The 25,984-nt window shown below is 36.2% G+C and overlaps 1 protein-coding gene and 1 long non-coding RNA gene across 2 annotated transcripts; one reads left to right on the top strand and one right to left on the bottom strand.

Moving 5' to 3' along the window:
- Window positions 1–217: 217 nt before the first annotated feature.
- Window positions 218–10,298, bottom strand: LOC148679620 (uncharacterized). Its single transcript, XR_015944919.1, has 2 exons — window positions 9,098–10,298; window positions 218–1,354 (listed from the first exon to the last, which is right to left on the bottom strand). It is a non-coding gene; the product is annotated as an uncharacterized LOC148679620 (long non-coding RNA).
- Window positions 8,092–22,089, top strand: LOC100536599 (sushi, nidogen and EGF-like domain-containing protein 1). The gene is made up of 12 exons (XM_087276943.1): window positions 8,092–8,381; window positions 15,724–15,821; window positions 16,241–16,339; window positions 16,419–16,445; window positions 18,215–18,532; window positions 18,629–18,655; window positions 18,768–18,901; window positions 18,984–19,280; window positions 19,360–19,455; window positions 19,546–19,684; window positions 19,762–19,844; window positions 21,804–22,089. Exons 3-12 carry the CDS (start codon window positions 16,282–16,284, stop codon window positions 21,882–21,884), a joined length of 1,260 nt encoding a protein of 419 aa, XP_087133069.1. The 5' UTR covers window positions 8,092–8,381; window positions 15,724–15,821; window positions 16,241–16,281; the 3' UTR covers window positions 21,885–22,089.
- The last annotated feature ends 3,895 nt before the right edge of the window (window positions 22,090–25,984 follow it).

Raw genomic sequence — 25,984 nt, 5'->3', positions numbered from 1 at the left:
AAGATATTTGCATGTGCTGAAGAAGAATATAGGTTGTTTTAAATGTGTGCGTGTGTATTTGTGTGCGCCTGTTGCATAAAAAAAGACTAGCATTTAAAAACACTACCTTTTATCAAAAACAAAATCACTCACCATTAAAGGGCACCTATGGTAAAAAATCTACTTTTCAAGCTGTTTGGACACATACGTGTATATATCGTCATATTGGAGTGATATAAACACACCGAGTCCTTTTTTTTAATTTAACAAGATAAAAACGGTGGACCAATTCAAGCAGTTTTCAGACCGACCACAACTTGACGTAGGAGTGCGGTCCCTCCGCCCACTGAATTGATTGACATCTGCGTATTAACATGTCTCCGTAGTAACGCGTATAATCAGATCAACAAGACAGGACATGCACAAAGCAACTGGGAATAAGTGGTCTCTTCAGTTTGCTAGGAAAATCAATAATCATCAAATGTGATCAAGAAGAATGAGTTTTACAAGTTTAAAATGTTTTAAAACAGTGCATGCGTGTAATGAATTACAGCGATTTACTTTAGATTTACTTCATCAGCCCAGCTGCATGTCAGTACAGTTATAAAAGAAGACGCTTCAATCCCAGTTTGTGACTCATCGTTGCAACTCCACAACAAATGTATCAAATACTCATTGGTATAGTTCTTACTGCAGTATTTCTCGTTACGCGAGATCTTCTTCCATCATGTCTGTCTGTTGTCTGATGCAGCCGAGGGCGGCACATTGACAGGCACGCGGAAACGGTGAGCATGAAGCACAAGACTAGCCTTAAAGGCGTAGTACACAGAAACAGCTACCTGCTAATCAAACCTATAAAATAGAAATTATAAAAGGCATAATAAATAATCTGATGGGTGTTTCGAGCTGAAACTTTACAGACAAATTCTGGAGACACAAAAGACTTATAATACATCTGGGAAAAGGGGTAACCTAGGTGCCCTTTAAGACTTACATTATATGCTATATAACTGCATTGGTTAACCATATAATAGCATATATTATATTAGCAGGCCCACACGGAATCTACGTGTACATCATTGAGTCTATGTATTTACTTGTGTAAATGTGTGTAAATTTATATTTTTTCAGTTTTTAAATGAATTTCACTTAAATTGTTGTGATAATAATAATATTATAAGGTCAATTTGATTTATTTACAATAGTTTGTAAAGTATTATTTTCTGTCTTTTAGTAGATATATTATACGAGAGATTTTGTTTACCAAATATTAAATTAATGAATCATTAGTGGATCTAACTGGATTTGATTGTAAACATAAAATAATTGTTTCATATATAAAGTTTTTATTTATGATACTCCTAAAATCATTCCGCTGTGGCGAGATGGATGCTTTAATGTTTATTTTTCTCAAGTGCCACTAGGGGGCGCTGCTCCGACCGGTCCTTCCTATCGCTTCCAGACAATACTTCCGGGGGTCGGAAGGAAGCGGAAGGTCATGTAAACAATTGGAGATTATAAAAGAGGGAGAAAAAGGCCAGAGAAGGGGTTTTTCTTGTTGTTTTGGTGTCGGTCCTTGTATTTGCTGGCAAGAATTGGAGAAGGAGGAGAAGAACGGTGTGAGGTGGAGAGCTTGTTGATTTCAATGACTGTGTGAGGAAAAAACTGAGGGGTGGAAGCAATTCGTGGACGTGGTGACCAGGCGATCTCTCTAAGTATTGTGTGCGAGGGGTCTGAAAATCTCGATGGAAAAAGTGGACCTGTGCAGAACGGCTTCGGTGTCCCTGGGTCAGTAACTTTTGTCCATTTGCATCCATTCATACACCCACACATTCCACACACACATTACAACGTTATCACATAGGCTTTCTTTACATTTTTTCCCTCTCTTGTTTCCAGTCGATCAGCCACACATTATTATTGTTTGTTTGTTTGTTTGTTTGTTTTCTTTTGGGTTATCTAAACATTATTATTGAAGTGTTTGAATTGTTTGTTTGATGTTTCCTTTTGTTACCTAAGAAGTGCTAATTTTGACTATGATCTATGACTGAACAGTGGTTAAAAGTATATATTTTGATTTTGAAAACCTTTTTGTTGTACTGCTTGTTAAAAATATACCAGTTAATTTAATTTAAAGTGTGTGTTGGGTAATCTTTATTTTCTTCTCTTTGTGTGTATGGTGGTTAAGTGTTTGCCGCGGCTATCCAGGGTTTTAATTTAATTTTTGGCAAGTTAATCTTGTCTGGCGCCCAAAGATTTATTAATTTTGGTAACTATTTATTTTTTTTTTTGTTTGAGGTCCGCTGGCAGTGGGATTAAGGGACGTGTGAAAGTCAGGTAGTGCAGTACCCACGTGGACCAGCGGTTGAGCGTTCGGCTGCGGTGCAGGAAGTCCCGTGTTCGAATCCCGCGGAGTTCAGTTTTTGAGATTTGAATTATTATTTTTTTTTTCTTATTATAAACTGTATATAAGATTTATTTATTACAAACAACCACCGTCACATAAGTGGCGCCCGGACAGGGACCCTGAACACTTAAAAAAAAAAAAAAAAAAAAAAAAAACTGAACACTTTAAAAGACATTGAACACCATTGAAACCTTACTTTATTTTGGGAAATTTTGAACTTTGAAACTCATTTGAATTGTTTGACTGATTTCAGTTGACAACAACCTTTTGACTTTTTGAACTGTTTTGCTTTACTGACAAAGACTTTGGAAAAAAACAATTTTGTTAAAAAAAAAAAAAAAAAAAAGTTGTTATAGAACATTTGTGTCATTGTACAGGAATTGTACTGATTTTGTATACCTTGTGAATTTGGTACTTGTGGTACTTTTGACATCTCTCTCTCTATATATATTTTTTTTTGTGACCACATTGCTTAAAAAGTCAACATTTTCTTTTTTGATTTTTATTTTTTCAAAACCCTTAGATTGCACTCATACACACTATAAACATGGCCAACGTCAATCCTTCCCCTTCAACTTCCGTGGATATTGATCCACCAGATATAGCCACTCCAGTTTGGCCACCAGTGCAGCAAAGACAGTTCTCATCACCTTCCAACATTCCCACATACCACTCCACACCCACTCAGTTAGACCCTTATGGAAGGACTCAAGCGCATTTCCACACCACCACTCCAGGTGTTACTTCTACAGTTCAACCTGACCCAATGCAACTGTGCACAAGTGCATCCACGGTAGAATCACCGCCCTCCACAGCAACCCAGCATGCTCTTCCTGGATACCTCCCTACACCTGGAAGAGAAATTCATCAACTTACTGCTCATGTACAAGGAAACTGGGATCGTGTATTTGACTGTCTGAAACGGCAAGATAAAGCTGTGAAGGAACTCACCGAAAAATCGTCTAAATCTTTTTCCCTGCATGAAGCAAAGCTTGCAAAAATGGAATCCACCTATCAGCAACTCCTGAACACATTAACTGCACAACGAAAAGATGACACAGAGACAGCGGATCAACTCACTAAAGCTGTGAAGGTGATGGTGACACAAGAAATCCAAAGGAGTGAAAGTACCTTAATTTCAGAGATTCGCTTCATGGTGGAACAAGCTCAGTTGGAATTGCAGAAGGATATTCAAGCTACCAAGGAACACTCGGACAAGAATTTTGAACGCCTTTCCAGTGATCTAAATCACTGCAGCACTGAAATTAATGCCATAAAAAACCAACTTGACAATCTTCAAACAGAAATAAGTGATTTCATCCCACCTATAAAGCAAGTGTCTGATCCTCCAAGCAGTGCACCTGTATCCGTTTCAACACAGTCTTCATCTTCAGTGACTGCTCCAATGCCTTTTCAAACACCTGTTATAAAAAGTGATCATTTAAAGTTAACTTTTCCAACGTTTGGAAGACCTTCGGATGATGCTGATCCACTGCTATATGTAACACGCTGCAAAGATTTCCTGGCCTTACACCCTCTAGATGATCCAGACATTCTAGCTACCTTCCGCACTGTCCTGTACGGTACAGCCCGGGATTGGTGGGAAGTGGCTCGCTCTGCTATTTCCACATGGAGTGAGTTTGAAACTGCTTTTCTCTCAGCTTTCCTTTCAGAAGACTATGAGGATGAGCTGGCAGAGAGGGTTAGAACTAGAACACAAGCAGAGAAAGAGTCAATTAGAGACTTTGCTTTTACATACAGAGCAATGTGCAAACGATGGAAGCCCACACTAACTGAGAGTGAATTAGTAAAAATGATTCTAAAAAACATAAAACCTCACCTAGCCAGTCAACTTCGAAGCCGTGTCCATACAGTGGATGAGTTGGTTAAACTGGGCCTTCAGCTTGAGAAGGATTATGTTCAGCAGTTACATTATGTAGAACATGTGACTCAACCCTCACCACAAAGAATTGCCCCCAACCGAGTTGAGAAACCTCCAGTTTTGTGTTGGAGATGCAAAGGTCTGCATCCACCAGGTAGTTGTCCTCACTATTCCTCCTCTGTGCAAACCACTCAATCATCTAGTCACCCTCCTCCTACTGGAAATAAACGTTATTTTCAGACCCAAAAGCACGGAGGTAATCCATCTAACAATGCCATGTCTGTTACACTTCCTTCAAAGTCATTACCCAAGTCGACTGTTACTAAATCTGTGGTCATACCACAACAGCTGATAGTTCCAATTTACATTGGGGCTTGGAGAGGAAAAGCCATATTGGATACGGGTGCCAGTTACACTTTACTCCATGAGAGTTTGTGGAAGGAGATCGATCCCCAAGCCAGCCTCCATCCCTGGACACTTGGCCCTCTCTATCTGGCCAATGGAGAAGCCGAAGTTCCTTTAGGATGGACGAATTTTGAAATCATATTGCATGACAAAGTTTTTCCTACTCAAGCTGCCATTCTCACTCCAAAAGCCTTGGCTTACTCCGTAGTCTTGGGTTTAGATTTCATTTATTCAAGTGGTCTACAAATTAATGTAGTTGACCAGACATACTCTTTTAAGTCCAACCCTAATGAAGAGTACCCTTTTCAACCTGGACATGCTAGTGTTCCTGTGGGAAGATCCCAACATTTGAACAAAAATGCACAAACCCAACATTCAAGTAAGACACTATCTCTGCTCAGCTCTATTCCTCCACCATTACCGTTTCCAGTAGTATCCCAACTTGCACCCAGTAGTGATGATCAAGCTCTGATTGAGATGGCTGTTGCCGAAGCACACTTACCACTAGAAAGTAAGCCACAGTTACTTCATCTTCTCCAGTCAAACCCAAAAGTCTGTACTCTTCAGCTTGGAAGAACCACTGTTCTTCAACATTGCATTTACACCACTCACCCAGTACCCGTTAAGCAACGTCCTTATCGGTTGACACCTGGAAAACAAGCCATAGTAGAGGAACAGATTGAAGAGATGCTAAAGGCTGGTGTCATCGAACAGTCTTGTTCTCCATGGGCATCTCCAGTAGTTCTTGTTCCTAAGAAAGACAACAGTCTTAGGTTCTGTGTGGACTACAGAAAATTAAATGCGATGACAGAAAGTGATGCTTATCCAATACCTAACATCACAGAGATTTTAGAGTCTCTTTCTGGAGCATCCACATTCTCATCCTTGGACCTCAACTGTGGATTTTGGCAGGTACCAATGGATGACAAAAGCAAGTTGATGACTGCATTCATCACCTCTAGAGGGTTATATCATTTCAATGTTATGCCCTTTGGACTGAAAAATGCTCCTGCTACCTTCCAATGTTTGATGGAAATCGTCCTGAGAGATTTACTTGGGAAAATTTGCTACGTCTATATTGACGACATTGTCATTTACTCACCCACCTTGACCCAACATCTTCACGACATCCAGACCATCTTGGAGAGACTGGAAAAAGCAGGTCTAACCCTAAACCTAAAAAAATGTTCCTTTTGCCTACCTGAAATTACCTTTCTAGGACACGTAGTGAGTCACCAAGGAGTTGCAGCTGACCCCAAGAAGGTGGAGGTCATTCACGCTTACCCAGTCCCACAAAACCTTAAGGATGTTCAGCGATTCTTAGGACTGGCAGGATGGTATCACCGTTTTGTACCAAATTTTTCACGCATTGCTGAACCACTGAATAATCTGAAAAAGAAAGGACGACAATTCAAGTGGGATTCACTATGCCAGCAAGCATTTGAGAATCTAAAGTTCTGTCTTACCACACCTCCCATCCTGGGCCATCCAGATCTTAACATACCTTTTACTGTGTATACTGATGCCAGTGACTCAGGACTAGGGGCTGTTTTGACCCAGCGTAAAGAGCAGGGTGGCGAAGAAGTAATTGCTTATGCCAGTAGAACCTTGACTAAGGCAGAAGTGAACTACTCCACCACGGAGAAAGAGTGTCTGGCTGTGGTGTGGGCTTTAGACAAGTGGCAACACTACCTGGAACCTAGAATGTTTACAGTGGTTACAGACCATTCCGCTCTGCAATGGGTCATGAATTCCACCAAACCAGCCAGTCGACTCATGAGATGGGCCTTGCGCTTGCAACGCTATGATTTTGTGATCGAGTACAGAAAAGGACGACTGAATGTTGCTCCTGATGCGTTGTCCCGTATGTATTCCATGCCAGGCTGTAACTTGTACACCACGGAAAAGGATCTGCCTGATTTCCCTGTCACCCCACAAACCATCTGGGAGGAACAACATCAAGACACAGACATTATGAAGATCTTTCAAGCTCTGGCCAAAAATGAGCAACAGGAACAAGCCCAGTACACTGTGTTGGAAGACAAGCTGTATCACATCACCCACCTAGCAGATGAAACTGTTCACTACAAAGTAGTCATTCCATCTACTCTTAGACCAACAGTACTAGAATGGTACCATGATACTCCCTTAAGCGGACACTTGGGAATTTACAAGACATACAAGCGAATACAAGATGTTGCTTATTGGCCAGGAATGTGGACAGACATAAAAAAATATGTCAAAAATTGTGCCAAATGTCAAGTCACCAAATGGGACAACCGGAAACCTGCTGGCAAGTTACAACAAGTTACAACATCACGACCAAATGAGATGTGGGGAGTGGATATAATGGGTCCAATGCCGAAGTCTGGAAAACAAAATGAGTACTTACTCGTATTTGTCGACTATTTCTCCAAATGGGTTGAACTGTTTCCCATGCGGCATGCCACAGCACAGACCATTGCCACCATACTAAGACAAGAAATGTTGACTCGGTGGGGAGTCCCTGACTTCATATTGTCAGACAGAGGAGCGCAGTTTGTTTCTTCTTTATTCACAGAGCTGTGTGGAAAATGGAACATCACTCCAAAGCTTACCACTGCTTATCACCCACAGACCAACATGACAGAAAGAGTGAATCGCACTTTGAAGTCTATGATTGCAGGGTTTGTGGAGGACAACCACAAGACCTGGGATACATACTTACCAGAGTTACGTTTTGCTTTAAATTCTGCAATACAGGAATCCATTGGGATGACGCCTGCCGAACTTCACCTAGGTCGGAAAATCCACAGTCCCATGGATAAACTGCTGCACAGACGTGATCTCTCACCAACCAAGCCTGCATACGACATGGTACACAAAATAACACAGTTACAAAGGCAAGCCAAAGAAAATTACACCAAAGCTCAAAAACGGCAGTTAAGGAGCTATGACAAGAACAGAAGAGATGTGTTCTTCAGAGAAAGAGAGCGTGTATGGGTCCGTAATTTTCCCATCTCTAGTGCACAACATCATTTCAGTGCTAAACTAGCTCCAAAGTGGAAAGGACCATACCGCATTATCCAGCAACTAGGTCCTGTGAACTACCAGGTATCTCTTGAAGACACTGGTGAGGATGTGAGAAATGTTCATGTGTGTAATCTCAAACCATGTTTCCCCACGGCAGAGGAGCTGGAAGCAAGGGAGAAAAATTGCACAAAGATCCTCCCACAGCAGGATCAAAAAAGATTTTAAAAATGTAAATCCTCGTGAGCATTGAACAACATGGGTTGTTCTCACGAAGGGGGGGAGAGTGTGGCGAGATGGATGCTTTAATGTTTATTTTTCTCAAGTGCCACTAGGGGGCGCTGCTCCGACCGGTCCTTCCTATCGCTTCCAGACAATACTTCCGGGGGTCGGAAGGAAGCGGAAGGTCATGTAAACAATTGGAGATTATAAAAGAGGGAGAAAAAGGCCAGAGAAGGGGTTTTTCTTGTTGTTTTGGTGTCGGTCCTTGTATTTGCTGGCAAGAATTGGAGAAGGAGGAGAAGAACGGTGTGAGGTGGAGAGCTTGTTGATTTCAATGACTGTGTGAGGAAAAAACTGAGGGGTGGAAGCAATTCGTGGACGTGGTGACCAGGCGATCTCTCTAAGTATTGTGTGCGAGGGGTCTGAAAATCTCGATGGAAAAAGTGGACCTGTGCAGAACGGCTTCGGTGTCCCTGGGTCAGTAACTTTTGTCCATTTGCATCCATTCATACACCCACACATTCCACACACACATTACAACGTTATCACATAGGCTTTCTTTACATTTTTTCCCTCTCTTGTTTCCAGTCGATCAGCCACACATTATTATTGTTTGTTTGTTTGTTTGTTTGTTTTCTTTTGGGTTATCTAAACATTATTATTGAAGTGTTTGAATTGTTTGTTTGATGTTTCCTTTTGTTACCTAAGAAGTGCTAATTTTGACTATGATCTATGACTGAACAGTGGTTAAAAGTATATATTTTGATTTTGAAAACCTTTTTGTTGTACTGCTTGTTAAAAATATACCAGTTAATTTAATTTAAAGTGTGTGTTGGGTAATCTTTATTTTCTTCTCTTTGTGTGTATGGTGGTTAAGTGTTTGCCGCGGCTATCCAGGGTTTTAATTTAATTTTTGGCAAGTTAATCTTGTCTGGCGCCCAAAGATTTATTAATTTTGGTAACTATTTATTTTTTTTTTTGTTTGAGGTCCGCTGGCAGTGGGATTAAGGGACGTGTGAAAGTCAGGTAGTGCAGTACCCACGTGGACCAGCGGTTGAGCGTTCGGCTGCGGTGCAGGAAGTCCCGTGTTCGAATCCCGCGGAGTTCAGTTTTTGAGATTTGAATTATTATTTTTTTTTTCTTATTATAAACTGTATATAAGATTTATTTATTACAAACAACCACCGTCACACCGCATAAATAATTTTACACAAACTTTTTATTCTCAGTAGAAATAATAAAAAATATCTGCAGACTCTGTCTGACCGGTTATTAAAGTTATTAGCAACTAATAAAGTTATGGTAACTAATAACCTTAACTTTTATTTATTTGATTGTTATGCAATAACATATATGTGCAAATATGTGCACCTTTTGTAAAGCTGCTTTGAAACAATAATTAGTGTGAAAACGTATACAAATAAACATCAGTTGAATTGAATGTTTGACAGTAAAAGTCATGGTAAGATTTTTAAATGCCAAGTGATAGCCTACATTTAAACAGTCACTTATGCTTTCTTCATATTTTTAATCAACAAAAGCGTTTTGTCCATAGTGGATGCTTATGCAGTTTTTATTTAGCTGCATAACATTTTCTACAAGGAAGGAACGCCAGTGTTTCCTCTAAAATAGCTCAATTTTCTAGAATCAAAAATTGATCATATCTAGACAAATACTTGCAGATTTATCTATTTATGTAAAGTCTGGAACCAGTTTTTTTACACTGAAATTGCTCAAGGAAAATGGATGGAAGTCAGTAACTCTCTTTAATCTTCAACATGATTCAAATGGAGAAGAAACAGGTTGGTGTCAGGGGAAAACATTACATGTTTGTTTGTTTTGTATGTTCAGCATAAATGTAAAAGTGCTGTTGATTTGTTATGGTATGTTTTAGGTATAACAGTACTACATTCTGTAATTTGGTGGAGTGCTTGTATTTGGAAATAGTAATGGATGTAAACCAAAATATTTAGCTATTAAAATGTGGGTTTATACATAAGTGGTCAGTGGTTATTGCAGGGCACAACAACAAGGACTGCCCGATGGCCTGGGGCCAGCGCGTAAGATGCTCTGAACAGTAGACAGGATCATTACGGCCACTGCTGCCTTGTCACTAAAGTTTCATTTGCCTGTGACTATTTGTCAATTTTGTGCAAATAAATTCTTATAATCGAGAAACGATGTTTTAAGCCTTCACATGCTACCTTCTCGTTCCTCTTATCTGATTGAATTTTGAGAGCAAGTTATTTTTTTCCGTAACACCAGTACAACGAAAAGACAAAAACATGGCGGCAACATCAAATGATGATGCTAAATGTCTTGGAAACAGACATTTACAAGGGTACACCGCTGCTAAAAAAAATAAATAAATAAGTGATGTACAGCTTGCAGTCAATTTGGCATCTTTTGTTTTGCCATAAAATACCAGCACATTTTGCTACTTTTGCTTGCATAAAACTGAATTTTGCTCATTATACATTAAATAATATTTTTTAAATATTAAAATTCTAGATTTACAAACATTTTGACACATTTTTTTTTTAATTGCGTCTAGGAAATTGCTTTTTTTTTTTTGGTGAGGCCAGTGAAAATATTGGCAGGGCAAGTAAAAATCTAAACTGCTGGTCCGCTTGGGCCAGTAGAAAAAAAACCCTTAGCGTTGAACTCTGTACTGGTTACCAACATTCTACAAAATATCTTTTTTATTCAAAATAACAGCAAAAATGGTTTAGAATAAGTGAAAGATCTGGGAATAATGGGAAACTTGTCATTTTTGGGTGAAACATCCCCTTAAAGTGCACCTATTATGCCAAATCAAGTTCTGAAAGCTGTTTTGACAGAAATGTGTCCAGGTATAGTGTCATATTGGATTGATAAAAACACAACAAGTGTCTTTTTTATTTCCTGACATAAAAATAGTGTTTCCCAGAGATAGGTTGCGACTGGAAGGGCATCCGCTGCATTAAAAAAAGTGCTGGAAAAGTTAGCAGTTCATTCCACTGTGGCGACCCCGGAATAATAAAGGGACTAAGCCGACAAGACAATAAATGAATGAATGAATGAATAAAAATAGAATCCAAATTTCAGTGATTTTAAGGCCCACAGCAATGTGACGTAGCAGTGCAGTTTTCCCCGCCCACCGATATCTATTCACAGGCACGTATTACCATTTATCAATATTAACGCGTATAAACATGTCCACAAGACAGGGTTTGCAAAGAAACTGTGATTACAAGCTTTGTTCCAACACTTCAAGAAGCAGTAAGTGCTACACTTTATATTTTTATAGCATTTTGAAATACTCTCCGCTACATAATTCACAACAGCTGCATAGTGTACACAACTATAAACGAAGAAGCTTCAATCACACAACAAAAGTCCCGGTTTGTGGAATTGTTAAATCAGGTCTAAGTGGCTATATTGGATCACTATATAGCAGCATATTTACCAGTTTAGTGGGCAGCCTGTCACATCTGCTGCAAGTAGATGAGTAAAAACAGCACAATGTGTTAAATGTATACATGTGTTTGTGTTACATAATTGCTGCGTTTATCCTGATATCTGACCCTAGTTATCCTTCGCTGAAACAATGTCCCGAGAATGGGTGGGAAGAACCAACTCATTTTCATTTAAAGGCACAGGTGCAAAGACAGCTACAACTCATTCTGACCCAAAAGTTATCAAAAGACTCATTTTACATGTTATAAAAAAGCCAAAATTGAGGCCCTTTAAATGTAAAATATCATGTTTCTTTGCTCACCACTAGGGGGAGAAAACGGTTGATGCTTACACCCGTGTCCTGATGATTGTTTGTCCTAGTCATCTGCAATATAGAAACTTGTGCTTCAGAAACGGTTTCTATTTCTGCAACATCATGGCAGAAACACAGCATACACTACTAAGACAATGAACACCTCAGGAATTGATTATGTGCTTTATTCAGTGTTAAATGCTCCAAATGCGAGTTTAAATAACACTTTACGTGACATTACCTACTGAAAGCAGCAGCTGATAGTTGACCAGTTCTTGAAAACAATAACTAGCAGATGGTATGAAAATGAAAGTCAGAGCTGTGACTTTAACGTGTATTAATTAGATTAAAAGCCTTTACTAAATAGTTGCAATGCAGTCTCTGGTATTTAAATGTTTATGTCATGTCACATAGTATGCGGTACAGACTGACAAATTGCTTGTGGCTGGAATCTTGTCACGTTGAGTGTTGTTGGGACATAGTGTTTGACTTGAAGTGAAGACATGCCTACAAGAAATGTGAAACTGCACTGTAAACACGTTGCGATTCAGAAAGGAGGGTGCCATTGTGACACAGTTTACCTCATGGGTTTAAGTTGGATCGCTATTATCATATTACTAACATTAAAAATGTTTGACATTGTTTCAAAAGCCTGCCATACAAGGTATTTTTCATGACCGGTCTGTTGGGTAAGCTGAAGCACGTGAAAGGTTGTGTTTATTTAAAGTCATAGTTCGCCTGAAAATGAAAGTTCACTTGTTCCAAATAGGTTTGAGTTTCTTCTGTTGGAAACAAAAGATATTTTGAAGAAATGTTAGAAATCGGAAACGATTGACTTCCATAGTATTTCTTTCTTACTATGGCTGTAAGTGGCTACTGATTCCGTCAGAATATCTACATTTGTGTTTGCAAGTAAAAATAAACTTAAAAGGTTTACGACTGTTTAGAAATTAAAAGGACATTTTGGGTGGCAGTGTTGAAGCATTTTATATAATATCATATGCCATGTTGATATTTGAGATTATTAAGGTATTTTCAAATGTTTCTCCAGTATTATACATTGATGTGACTAAAAGTGAGTCACTGTTGATGTCATGCCTCCATTTGCTGGTCAGACCTTAGAAACGCATCAGCTAATATAAGTACAACCCTAATTGGATTGAATATTTCTATTTATCAGTGAATATAGCCAATATTTTAGGAGCATTTCAATAAAACTGTTCTATCATTAAAATCTAAGAGTTTGGTCGTCCGACATCCAAATGTTTGACATTGTTTCAAAAGCATGCCATACCAGGTTTTTTTCATGACCAGTCTGATTGATAAACTGAAGCACATGAAAGGTTGTGTTTATTTAAAGTGATAGTTCAACTAAAAATAAAAGTTCACTATAGTTCCAAATAGGTTGAGTTTCTTCTGTTGGAAACAAAAGTAGATATTTTGAAGAAATGTTAATAATTGAAATCGGTAGCAATTGACTTGCATAGTATTTCTTTCTTACTATGGTATTGAGTGGCTACTGTTTTCCAACATTCTTCAGAATATCTACATTCGTGTTTGAAAGTTAAAATAAACTCATAAAGGTTTATCACTTTATGGGGAGTAAAATTACATTTTATGTGGCAGTCTTGAAGCATTTTATATCATATATCAATTGTCATGTTGATATTTGAGATTAAGATATTTCCTGGTGTTTCTCCACTGTTATACAGTGATGTGATATAGAGCAAGTGGTGCTCACTGCAGAGCCATTTGGACAGAGCTGAGCTCCAGCGAGGGGGAACATGAGCTCTCGCTCCTCCTTTCTTGCACTTCTTCTATGAGTGATATCACTAGGGGTAGGGTTAGGGGTGGGGTTGGTGTACGCATTAAAACAGCTTATAGGAGGAGGAGCGAGAGCTCATGCTCCCCACTGTTGAAGTCATTGCTCCATCTGCTGGTCAGACTACAGAAACACACCAATTTATATAAGTAACCCTTTCTAAAAATGAATATTTCTATCTATTTATCAGTGAATATAGGCAATATTTTTAGGTTCATTTAAACAAAACAGTTTTATTAAACTGTTTTATCTATTAAATTAAGATTTTGGTGATTTAAATCTTTAAGAATAGAAAGATAATACATTTCAATTAAAATTAGTTATTGAAAAAAAAATTATAAACTTATATTTCTTTTAATTTTTCCTGTATATATATATATATATATATATATATATATATATATATATATATATATATATATATATATATATATATATATATATATATATATATATATATATATATATATATATATATATATATATATATATATATATATATATAGATATATATATATATATATATGCCTGAAATTATTACTACCTTCCTTTAAAATAAGACGTTTACATTTTGATTTAATAATTTACATTTTTATACATTAGACATTTACTCACTTATTCTGAATGATTAAAATAAAAAAATAAAAAAAACACCAGGTACTTACATAACTGGTTTGTAAACAATCCAATATGTAATTAAAATTTTGTAACATTTCATGAAAAGTAACATTTAATTAACATCTTAATTCACTTAATTTAGAAAATAAAAATTAATCATTAACAAATGTATGAACATACACTCATTAAGCACATTATACATGAATGAAACTGAAAAGATGCGTGTAAATGTGATGATTTAGAAGCATTTTTTGACATTGAGATGAAATATTAAATTTGACATTGTTGAAAAAGAAACAGTTATTAGAAAATGTAATATATTAACTGTGAAATTATTATTTGTATAAAGTCAGTGAAACATTTTTCAGTGTTTGTTAAACAACTCATTTGCTCATCGTCTGTTTTCTTTTAAAGTCTTTACATTTGATAATAAGCCTTAAAGAGCAAATACTTAATTTAGTACATGGGGCAAACAGTAAATTTCAATAAACATAATTCAATAATTTATAGAAACCATATAATTCAATAAATATGACCACATTATACATAAATTAACAGCTGCACTGGACAAAATATTTAGCACAGCCTTGCTTAATTCAAACTAGAAAAAAATATTCATCCTAAAACATTAAATAAATGTTATAAAAAGCAAAAAAAAAGTTACTTTCTCAAACATATTGTTAAATATGAATAAAATTAATAAGCAGACTAATTGTATCTCTTGAAAAGTAATGTTTCAAGTAATGATTTGCCAGATAGAACCTTATAATTCCAAGCGGAATATTACGTTTTTAGAATTAGAAGGTTCTATCTGTATTTTTTCTGTTTATTTTATCACAATTTGCAAATTTAAGAGAACTTTGATCATTTCTATTTAGAGTACACTTAGTGTCTCTGTCATTTTAATGTATGAAAGAGAACTGTTACACACATACTGTTTGCTATACGGAATGCAAAAACTTTGAAGCTCAATATGACAAAATCATTCAGAACGCAGAATGAACCTTATAAATCCAACGTGTCAATTTAGTGGCTAATTTCCGTCCTACTAAAAGGGTGCTTGGCACCAAACCCCACCCTTAAATCCAACCCTAATTGGGGGATGAGCAAATCGTACTAAATTGTAGTGAAGTCGTACAAATTCATATGAATTAGCCACTAAATCAAAATGTTCTTTTCTAAAAAGCAAGTCATGTGACTGATCTATTTTGTTGTTATCCTTCGTTGTGATCCTCACTCTTTATTACAGTAATTATCCACAGTCAAAAAAGTAGTATCACAACATTGCTGTTGCTATTCATTTCTAAACTGCTCTCTCAGGGTGTGTGACAGATGAGGAGTAACTATAAATCGCTCAGTAAACATGTGGTATGGATGGTATTGTGCTTATGGTTTCATTTTGATACAATACACTAAAGGTACTGAATCATGTACCACAAAGCTTTTAGTCATTTTCAATTGTGAATATAGGCATTTCAAATATATATTTTTCTTCCTTCTTATGTGTCTTATGTCCTTCAGTTTGTGTGAGATTAAGTATTAACTTTAGTTGATTTGTGATTGCATTGTTCTTATTTAGTTTAATCTGGCGGTGATCCAACCAAACATATTTTCTTTTGTTCCAGCAGATGTTGCCCCAGTAAAAAGCCATCAGGGCTTGATGTTCAAAATCAGTCAAACCTCCTCCGAAACAACAGCAGGTGAAAGAGCAACTTAGAAAGAAAGGGTAAGTCAAATATTATCCTCCATACGCGATATTCTCACAATTTCTCCTTTATTGTGTCATGGATGCTATTAATCTATTTAACTATTACATTATAATAAATGACCTTCATGTAAGCCAATCAAGTATTGTTTTAAATAAAACAGTAATACAGTACATGTTCTTTAATATTTTGATCCTTACATATGATCAAAATTCTGAATTATTGTAATCACTCACAAACACTGCAATGCACTGTTTTTATCTAAATGCTGTATGTAGTTAAATGCCTTATATGATTTAGAAGCCTTAGAATATTGTTGTTAAAAAAAGACTGTAATTTCAAACTTATAACTATTTAATTACTAATAAGTCATTATTTAAATTATTGTATTAATTGTTGCTGTTATTAATTATTATTATTATCATCTCTCTGATTACAGAATAAGAACTCTGACATTCCTGATTTATCTCTGACTTCATCATGAGATTATTTCTGGTTTCATTGCATCTGCTGATGTTCTTAGTACTTCTGGATCAGTGTAAGAGTTTTTGTTTGATTATTCATAATTTGACAAACATTTGTGGTTTTGAATGTAATCATCTGCTTTTCTTTAACAGCTAGAGCACAAACAGCAATGCCTATAGGTAATTATCACACATAAAAGCACATAGCACATAGAGTTTCTTAATTGACATCAATAGCTTCATACTTTTGACATCCATATATTCAATTCAGGTTATGCAAAACTTGATATGTTCCACCAAAGGTCCTTTAGATTATGTACATGCATTTCCCACTATATGAAAAGTTATTTTATTAAAAGTTTATCAAAATGTTCTTTATGGATCCCTAAATGGTTTTTCTATACTAGGGATGCACAAACTCTGCCCTGCAAGAGTTAGTTCCAATTTTCCTCAACACACCTGCCAGGACATTTCTACAAAGTCTACAAAGAGCATGATTACCTGCCTCGGGTGTGTCTGATGGGGATTGAAGCTAAACTATGCAGGACTCTGTTTGGGTACCCCTGTTTTATTCTGCATCACTGCATAGAAAACTCTTTATTATTACTTTTTAATCTTTAGTCTTTAAATAATTGTTTTAGATCATATTTGTGTTAAAAACATCATCTTCAATCATCCCACCCAAAGTTCGTACTGTCATTAAAAAACATGTCATCAGAGGAAAATTTACACTTTACATTTTATTCCACAATTTATCATTTCTTGCGTCACAACTACTATCGTACTATTTAATTACTATTATAGTTTAATGAACGGCCTACAGTAACGTGTAAGCCAATCAAGTAGCATATTGTTTTTACAAAAACAGTAATACAGTACACGTTCTCTAATTATTTATCCTAATTTACCTTCAAAAAATGACGTTAGCCTTTCATCATTTAAAATGAGCTTAAACAACACAAGTCTTGAGTTTTTTGTGTGGGGACAGCTTAATCGTTTTATGTTATATCCACAATTTTTTTAAACTAATATAAAATGGGTGCGGCTATATATATATGTGTGTGCATGTATGCATGTATGTATATATATATATATATATATATATATATATATATATATATATATATATATATATATATATATATATATAAGATAACTTAATTCCTTCATGTTGTCACAACACAAATCATTTGTGTGGAACCCAGCATTATTTTTACAGTGTATGAATAAAATTCTGAGTTAAATAATAATTTTGCCAAAAAGTGGAACTTTATTTTTTTTTGGGCCTGCTATGCATTTAAATTAAAATGTAATTTATTTATTAAATCTACTTATTGTTCTTTTTTATTTACTGTTAGTATGTTTATACAAGTTGATTTCCTTTGTACTGTTCTTCATTTATTCATTTTCTTTCGGCTTAGTCCTTTGATTCATCAGGGGTCGCCACAGCGTAATACATCGCCAACTTATGCAGCACGTTTAACGCATCAAATGCTCTTCCAGCTGCAACCAAGTACTGGGAAACATCCATATACACTCATTCGCACACATACACTATTAAATTCACCTACAATTTATTAAATTCACCTATTACAAACTATTAAATTCACGCATTTGGTTAGACTGTGGGGGAAACCAGAGCACCCGGAGGAAACCCACGCCAACACGGGGAGAACATGCAAACTCCACACAAAAATGATAACTGATCCAGCTGGAACTCAAACCAGCGACCTTCTTGCTGTGAGGTAACTACTGAGCCACCGTGTCACCCCGTGTTTTTGTAGTTAAAAAAGAAATAAAACATAAATCAATTAAATGAAGAAACCCCTACCCCCTACTCAATATTCAATTTCCGCTGGAAGTACATGAACTTTCTAAAACAAACAATTTTAAAAAGCTACCTCCAGATCACTTGGATTTTTATTGTGCTTATGTTGCATCCACTACAGAAACGACCACCCCAGAGACCACTACAGACACAACTCCAGAGACCACTACAGACACTACAACTCCAGAGACCACTACAGACACCACCATTCCAGAGACTACAGACACTACAACTTTAGAACCCACTACAGACACCACCATTCCAGAGACTACAGACACTACAACTCCAGAGACCACTACAGACACCACCATTCCAGAGACTACAGACACTACAACTCCAGAGACCACTACAGACACCACCATTCCAGAGACTACAGACACTACAACTCCAGAGACCACTACAGACACCACCATTCCAGAGCCATTCACATTTTCAACAGGTAACAATGCTGCAAGTACCGGAAGACTTATCATTTTACTAAACAATGTATTCTTTACAGAGATGTTTAATAATTGAATACCTATTTTTTTGACAGTCGTTGCATCAACAACTGCATGGACAGGTATTTGTTAACTTATAAAAAAATTTAAACGGCACTCAAATCAGTATTGACATTGACTTGTAAAAACTGCTCTCATCTTTATTTGTATTTTTGTTGTTTATGCTCTCGACAGCCCCAGCAATATTCTATCCATTCGGCTCAGCAGCAGGAGACTCTGAACATCTTGAATCTGGCTTTGAGACCTATCAATACGTGGCCTTTTCTACTCCATTTACATACTTTGGCCGCAAGTACAGCAACATATTTGTGAGAATTCAGTTACCACTCTAATATGAATGCAAATGTTGTGATAAGCCTTTTCACATTGTACTGATTTCTTTGATTTCAGGTTAATTATAATGGACTACTTACATTCAACCAGCCTTTAGTAGAAACTTTCCCTTATTCCTTTCCAACATATGGAAATGAAGATTACATTGCTGCGCTCTGGAGTGAGCTTGATGACTATGGTTTTGGCAAATATTGGTATCAGGAGTACACAAATGGAAGTGTGCTCGACCGGGCCACTCAGGATATAAACCAGTATTTCCCAAACAGGGGCTTCACTGCTTCTTGGGTCTTTGTTGTCACATGGGACTACATGCTTACAACAGATTGGAATACATTTAATCTTCACTCAGAACCGGTAAAGATAGTACAGTACAGCAGAGTATGATTCTGTTATAGTGTGGTATAGACTATGATTTTGATTTTTGTTTTTTTAGGCAATCACATTTCAAGCAGTATTAATTTCAGGAGGTGGTCTTTCTTTCATTCTGATGAATTATGGTGACTGCGCAGCGATTACTTTTCCAGTTGAGGTAAAATTATCAAAGGATTAAAATAATATGCTTCATTTATGCTTTATGCTTCGACTATATATTTAACATTAATGTACATGGCTTTAATAGGCTGGATATGATACCATAAACTCCACTGACTACTATGTGATACTTAATGACTATTACGGCTCCTACACCCCAAACCTCCAAAACACGACTAATGTAAATGTTCCTGGTCGTTGGGCTTTTCTTGTCAACAATGGGACAGGTAGGACCTACATCAAGATTGTGTGTTCCAATAAACAGTTTGCTCATATGATATTATTATATGTCTTATACTTGCAGAAAACCTCATAGGACTTCAAATTAACCTTAGGTCATTTTTAGACCTGACACAAACTGAAAACGTTCAGAGTGTTTTACAGCTAGTAAGTCACATCTCATATTTTTTTTTTTTAATTGCCTTACAGTAAAAGAACAATCATACATCTACGTATACATTTAACAAACTTTATTATGTTAAACTATCTTTAACATAAGCTCATCATGAAAATGTACCCATATATACATTTCTGGTGATCACAAATTATGTAGCCAGAGGTACGTTTCGCTGCATTTCGTCTTTAAAACAAACACTATGGGGCAGTTTGACGCCATTCCTTTCCATGCTACCAGCTGACCCCTTACCTCCATATGGACGGCTTTCCGGCCATCACCAGTTTGTCCAGTTAGCTCACCATGTACGCGTGCAGACCTGGGACGCAGACAGGACCTGACTGCAACGAAGGGGTTTAAGTCCGACAAAGAACGGTTCCAGAAAGCATGCAAGCCAAAAAATAAAATAAACAAGTAAATAATAGGGTGAGAATGTGGTAAAATCTAAAAACGTGGTACAAATCAGGGGGCTTTTTTTCTGGATTGCTTTTCAAAAGACTGTTGGTTGGGTTTAGGAAAGTGGGTTGACGCTGGTCAATCTGTGGTTTTTAAAACACTATCAGTAAGGTTTAGTGAAGGGAGTGGGTGGGAATGGTCAGTTGGTCAGTCAGTAAGTCAGTTGACAGCGGCCTCTGGTGGATTTATGCAGGAACAGGTGTGAATGGCACTCGCGAGAGTAGTTTGAGATCTCAAATGAGTACACAGCGGCCTCTGGTGGATTTGCGAAAACTTAAACTGCAAAAAAAAAACGTAGCTCCTGAAAGATTTTACGCAATCTCAAGAAATGTATATAGGTCTATGTTTTCAGAATGAGCCTGGGTTAACTATCTTATAGTGACTTTGTTTGTGTTTTTTTTACAAATGAATTTTTTACTCACTTGTATAACTTGCGGAGTACGGAACCCCGGAAGGGACGTAGTGGAGGAGAAAAAAATTGGCTGGGTGAAAAAAAAATAATGGGGAAAGAAAAAAATGGGTGGGAGGAAAATATATATTTCTAGGTTTTTGCGTTCTCTCTCAAAGTTTTGCGTTCACTCGCAAAGATGTTTTGCGTTCCCTCGCAAAGTTTTGCGTTCTCTCGCAAAGATGTTTTGCGTTCTCTCATCTCCGTCCTGCATGTTTTATTGTAAACAGCTTTTTTTCTCTTAAATGAGCACAAACAGTTTCTAATGTAATGGACTGCTTTCATTATAGATCTGTGCATTCTTACAGAGTCACCTCTGTTATCAAACTAAACAAAGCATGAGATGCATTGCTGCTCACTTGTTTGATAACAGAAGTGTCCCTTTAAATGGCATGTACAGACGCTGATCTGGGATCAGTTTATTGTACGGAGTGCGTCTGTCAGTCAGCGCTTATAAATGCATTCACTGGTTCAGAGGTTGCAAAGTGAAAGGCGATCAACGCACAGATTTAATGTAAAGAAAGTGGGATAGAATGGTAAAATATTGGAGAATTTCGGCAAAAACGGGAGGGTTAACATGAGTGAAGTGAACAGGAAGTGTTTGTGGAGAAACAGTTTTGCGAGAGAACGCAAAACATCTTTGCGAGGGAACGCAAAACTTTGCGAGAGAACGCAAAAACTTAGAAATATATATTTTCCTCCCACCCATTTTATTTCTTTCACCCATTTTTTTTTTTCACCCAGCCAATTTTTTTTCTCCTCCACTACGTCCCTTCCGGGGTTCCGTAGCGGAGTATAATTGAAGAGTTTAAATGCAAAAAACTTGAAATGTCATTTGATATTTTATTTAAAAATTAGCTTTTTTCTCAGACTCATTTCGCTCATAAATTTTACTTTTATGGTGATGATTAAGGTCTTTTCATTGCCTTTAATGTTGTGAAATACTTGAACATAAACATAGACGACATTTCTGATGGCATTTAGAGGTTTCTTCAACTGAAAAAAATAAATTCATTTTAATTTGTGCATATTGTATTTATTTTTTTAGATAAAACAGGAGCTGGTCAGACAAGGAGTGTCAAGCCAGTTTGGGCTAAAATTAAGAAAACTTCAAAAGATATGGCCGTGATGTAGACAACAAGGATGCTGACCAATGCAATTTCCTTTTTTCACCTAACACATAAATCATCTACACACACACACATGAATGATTAATATTTGTTGATCCTTTTATTTCTTCCTATAGTCAGATGCTGTGGGTATGTTTCAGAGAAGTAAGCTAAATAAAGTGGCCTGTATGTAAACAATGTCATTAAACCTGTTGTTCATCAACAGCTCTGTTTATTGGAATCATTATTTATCCTTGACTAAAAAAACATAAGTAGTATATGACGTTGCTGAAGTGATTTCTGCTGTGAATATTGTAATGTTGTAATCTCAAGAAATATTATAGGCTCACAAAAAAAAAAAACTGGTGGGAGTGTTTATGACAACAGATTTTAGCAGTTTTTTTCACTGAACATCAAGTTAGAAACTTAACAGAAGCTTTGTCTACTGGCTCTGGCTGGGTGACAATTTGAAAATGTCTGACGATGAGGGTGTGTCGCACTTTTAATGCTGCTGGCATTTGTTGAACCTGACTACCTTCAAGTGAACAATGATTTTGTTCCAACATACTTTAGAGATTAATCCGCAAGCTCTGACGTAAAAAAAAAAAATATTTAAAAAGTATATGACGTTGCTGAAGTGAATTCAAAGCATTTTCATGATTGTTTTGCCCGCTGTCTGCTATTATCATAGTTCAGATATCAAATATCATTCTTGAAGTAAACAATCCAAAATCCCTATTTTTTATTGCCTAAACAATCCTACATCTATATCTATATATTATGTTATATCAGCTCTGTTTACTGGATTCATTACACATCCTTGACTAAAAAGCATAAGAATAGCTATGTAGGCAGTCCCTCATTGACTTTCTAGGCACATATATGCAACCTAACATGACAGTCTCAATGAAATGTCTCAAAACTTATGCAATTATTTTGCTTAATATGTTGTGTTCTGCTGTTAATATTGTAATGTTTTGTCTCTTTTTTATCTCAAGATACAGTAGGCTTCAAAAACCTGATTGGAGTGTTTAGGACAACAGATTTTAGCAGTTTTTTCACTGAACATCAAGTTAACACAGAAGCTTTGTCTGCAGGCTCTGGCTTGGTCACAATTTGAAAATGTCTGAGGATGAGGGTGTGTTACACTGTTCATGCTGGCATTTGTTGAACCTGACTACCTTCAAGTGAACAATGATTTTGTTCCAACATACTTTGAGGATTAATCCGCAAGCTCTGACGTAAAAAAAGTGAAAGTGAAGTAAACTGGAGTGAATTCAAAGCATTTCACGATTGTTTTGCCCGTCATAGTTTAGATATGAAATATCATTCATGAAGTAAACAATCCAAAATATATTTACAGGTATCACAACAAGATCAACATTTTTAAAATCATTTTTAAAATCAAGGGGCTTTTAGATAAGCAAAATCGCTTACCTGTAAGCAGTTCACGCCACTATAATGGTTGGAAACGGTTGTAACGTTGGAGGAGTTTGTTTGGCTTCTAATGATAAAAACCCATTCATTTAATGCAGGCACTTCTTTTTTCCGTATTTGAATCTTGTCCTGTAGCATTAGCGTCGGAAATTAAAGTAGACTTGTGGCCAAATATACCAAAATTAACAGAAATTCCGCATACATTTAGGATGTTGGTAAATATACCGCTGCACAGTGCAAAACAACACTTTACCGGTTGTCATGGTGCGTCAGATGAGCCTTAAAACCAATCATACTCGTTTCTGTTGAGTTTATCAATGTAACAGCCAATCAGATAATTTTGTTTTCATCACAGCTGAAAGGGGCGGGGTTTTGTTGAAAGCGCGCTCACGTTGAATAAATTCTGGATTGACTTATTAGCAAATGAATGCTTAAACAATGTAAGTGCGAGGTTCATTTCATAGCTATTATAAAAGGATTTTTCCCATAACTTGGACTAAACGATCGTCATGTTTTGGCTGTTTTAAATCCGACCTTCTGTTTATTTACATTAATAATCGTTTTTAAGAGCAATAATACACACATCCGTATAATATTGAAGCCACACTCTTTAACTACATATTTAAATGCACATATTTTAAATAGTTTTTAACAGTTTGACTAAGTGAAGTAATTGGGTAAATGCTGATAATGGCTCGGTGAACTACTGAACTACTGTATAATACAGCCATTATAAAAATAAATACCCTTATAAAGGCAAAAAAAAAATTCTTAGAAACTTGCAAGCATGCAAGGTTTATAATTTTGTTAGTAAATTCAAGACTAATGCAGGTAAACATGGTAAAAAATGTATTTAAAAAATTACAATAAAATACAAAAAATTAATGGTAACACTTTACAATAACAGTACATGAATAATGATGTATTAATATGTAAACTAAACATTACTTTATTATGAATTAATGATGAGTTAAGGTATGCACTAATTATGAATTAACTTTAACATGATTCACATGAGTTTATGTGTGAATAATGGCCACCTTAATTACTTGTTAGTTTATGATTGTTTGTTAATTAATGTATTAATTACCACATTAGTTTATGCTTAATTTAACCATGATGAACTCATGATATGTTAATGTATAATTATGTTGTGACTTTACTTGGAGGGGTACATCATCATTGACCTATCCTTAATTACTCATGAAGTCCTTATGCATGTCCAACTAGTGAGTTTACACTAAATAACAATAGAAAAGTGTTCTGTCAACATCAACATGAAGAGGAGTTCATAAATAGTTAAGGATGAGTTAATAGTGATGTGCCCCTCCAAGTAAAGTCATGACATAACTATACATTAACAGCTCATGAGTTCATGTTGGTTACATTTAGCCTAAACTTAAATTAATACAGTAATTAACAACATGTACTAACAAGTAATTAAGGTAGTCGTTATTTACACATGAACTCATGTGACTCATGTTGTACTTAAAGTTAATTCATGATTAGTGCATACCTTAACTTATCATTAATTCATAATAAAGTAATGTTTAGTTTACATATGAATACATCATTATTCATGTACTATTGTAAAGTGTTACCAAATTAATATTGGATCAATTAAATTGATCTTTTTTGTGTGTGGAAAATTACAGTCAAAGGTTTCATATGCATTAGGGAATCTCTTTTTATTCATTCATTCATTCATTCATTCATTCCTTGGTGAAAACAAAGCACACAGTCTCAGCTAATACGACGAGCAGTTTAGAAAAGGAATTGTCATCTAACGAAATCAGTCAATCACACGGTGTGATTTCACACCACTTAACAATCTGGGGCAGGACAGCAGACGCTTAGAACAACAGCAACGGCGGCGGCGGCGGAGATTTGCGACCTGCACCGAACAGAAAGATCCGTCCTTCGTTCCTCTCCGCTTATATACGCTCCCACACGCAACACAGCTGGACCGCAATCAAGCGCAGCTCTAAGAGAGACAGAGAGACCTGCGCATGCTCCACAGCGCGCATAACAATATCAGCCCCATTTGCATAAACAAAATACAAATCTTTATATATACATTTTTAATATATTTTAACTATTTTAATAAAATTATTATTTTCTTTATATATACATTTTTAATATATTTTAACTATTTTAATAAAATTATTATTTTAATATATATATATATATATATATATATATATATATATATTAAAATAATAATTTTATTTAAATAGTTAAAATATATTAAAATGTATATATAAAGATTTAAAAATGTATATATAAAAAATGTATATATATATTATTATGTTCTGAAACGTAACAGGTGAGAAAAAGACAATGGTAGATGTAGTGCGTAAAGATCTGCCTGAGGGTCCATGGCCAGGGTGAAAAGGGTCACGGATGATGCATTAACCTGTTTTTCTTTGCAACGTATATCATGACCTTTTAGGTTGCTTCATATCCTTCTCAAAGAATTCACCCAGACACAGTTTCAAACTGAACAACTTTTTCAAAAATACAAAGAGCAAACATTATGTCAAGAGATGTCATCCGATGAAGTCAAGGGGTGTCTTTTAGGTTCATCTGGTCTAGCTTGTATTGGACCCGTCGGAATGTGAGTTTGGAGATTTGACACACTGACTGAACTTGTCCCACCCATTAGGGCTACAATAGTTAGGCC

The sequence above is a fragment of the Danio rerio genome, chromosome 12 (assembly GCF_052040795.2).
Source record: "Danio rerio strain M-AB ecotype USA chromosome 12, GRCz13ab, whole genome shotgun sequence".
In the NCBI taxonomy this organism is placed as follows: Eukaryota; Metazoa; Chordata; class Actinopteri; order Cypriniformes; family Danionidae; genus Danio; species Danio rerio.
The sequence above is the reverse complement of the archived record's forward strand: the minus strand, read 5'-3'. Positions and strand labels throughout refer to the sequence as shown.

Bases quoted from the DNA above. Each gene is read 5' to 3' on its own strand.
- LOC100536599 (XM_087276943.1), top strand. From the start codon at position 16,282: ATGAGATTATTTCTGGTTTCATTGCATCTGCTGATGTTCTTAGTACTT. The intron at 18,902-18,983 runs GTGAGAATTCAG...CTTTGATTTCAG, and splicing joins GCAAGTACAGCAACATATTT to GTTAATTATAATGGACTACT. The intron at 19,845-21,803 runs GTAAGTCACATC...TTATTTTTTTAG, and splicing joins TTCAGAGTGTTTTACAGCTA to ATAAAACAGGAGCTGGTCAG.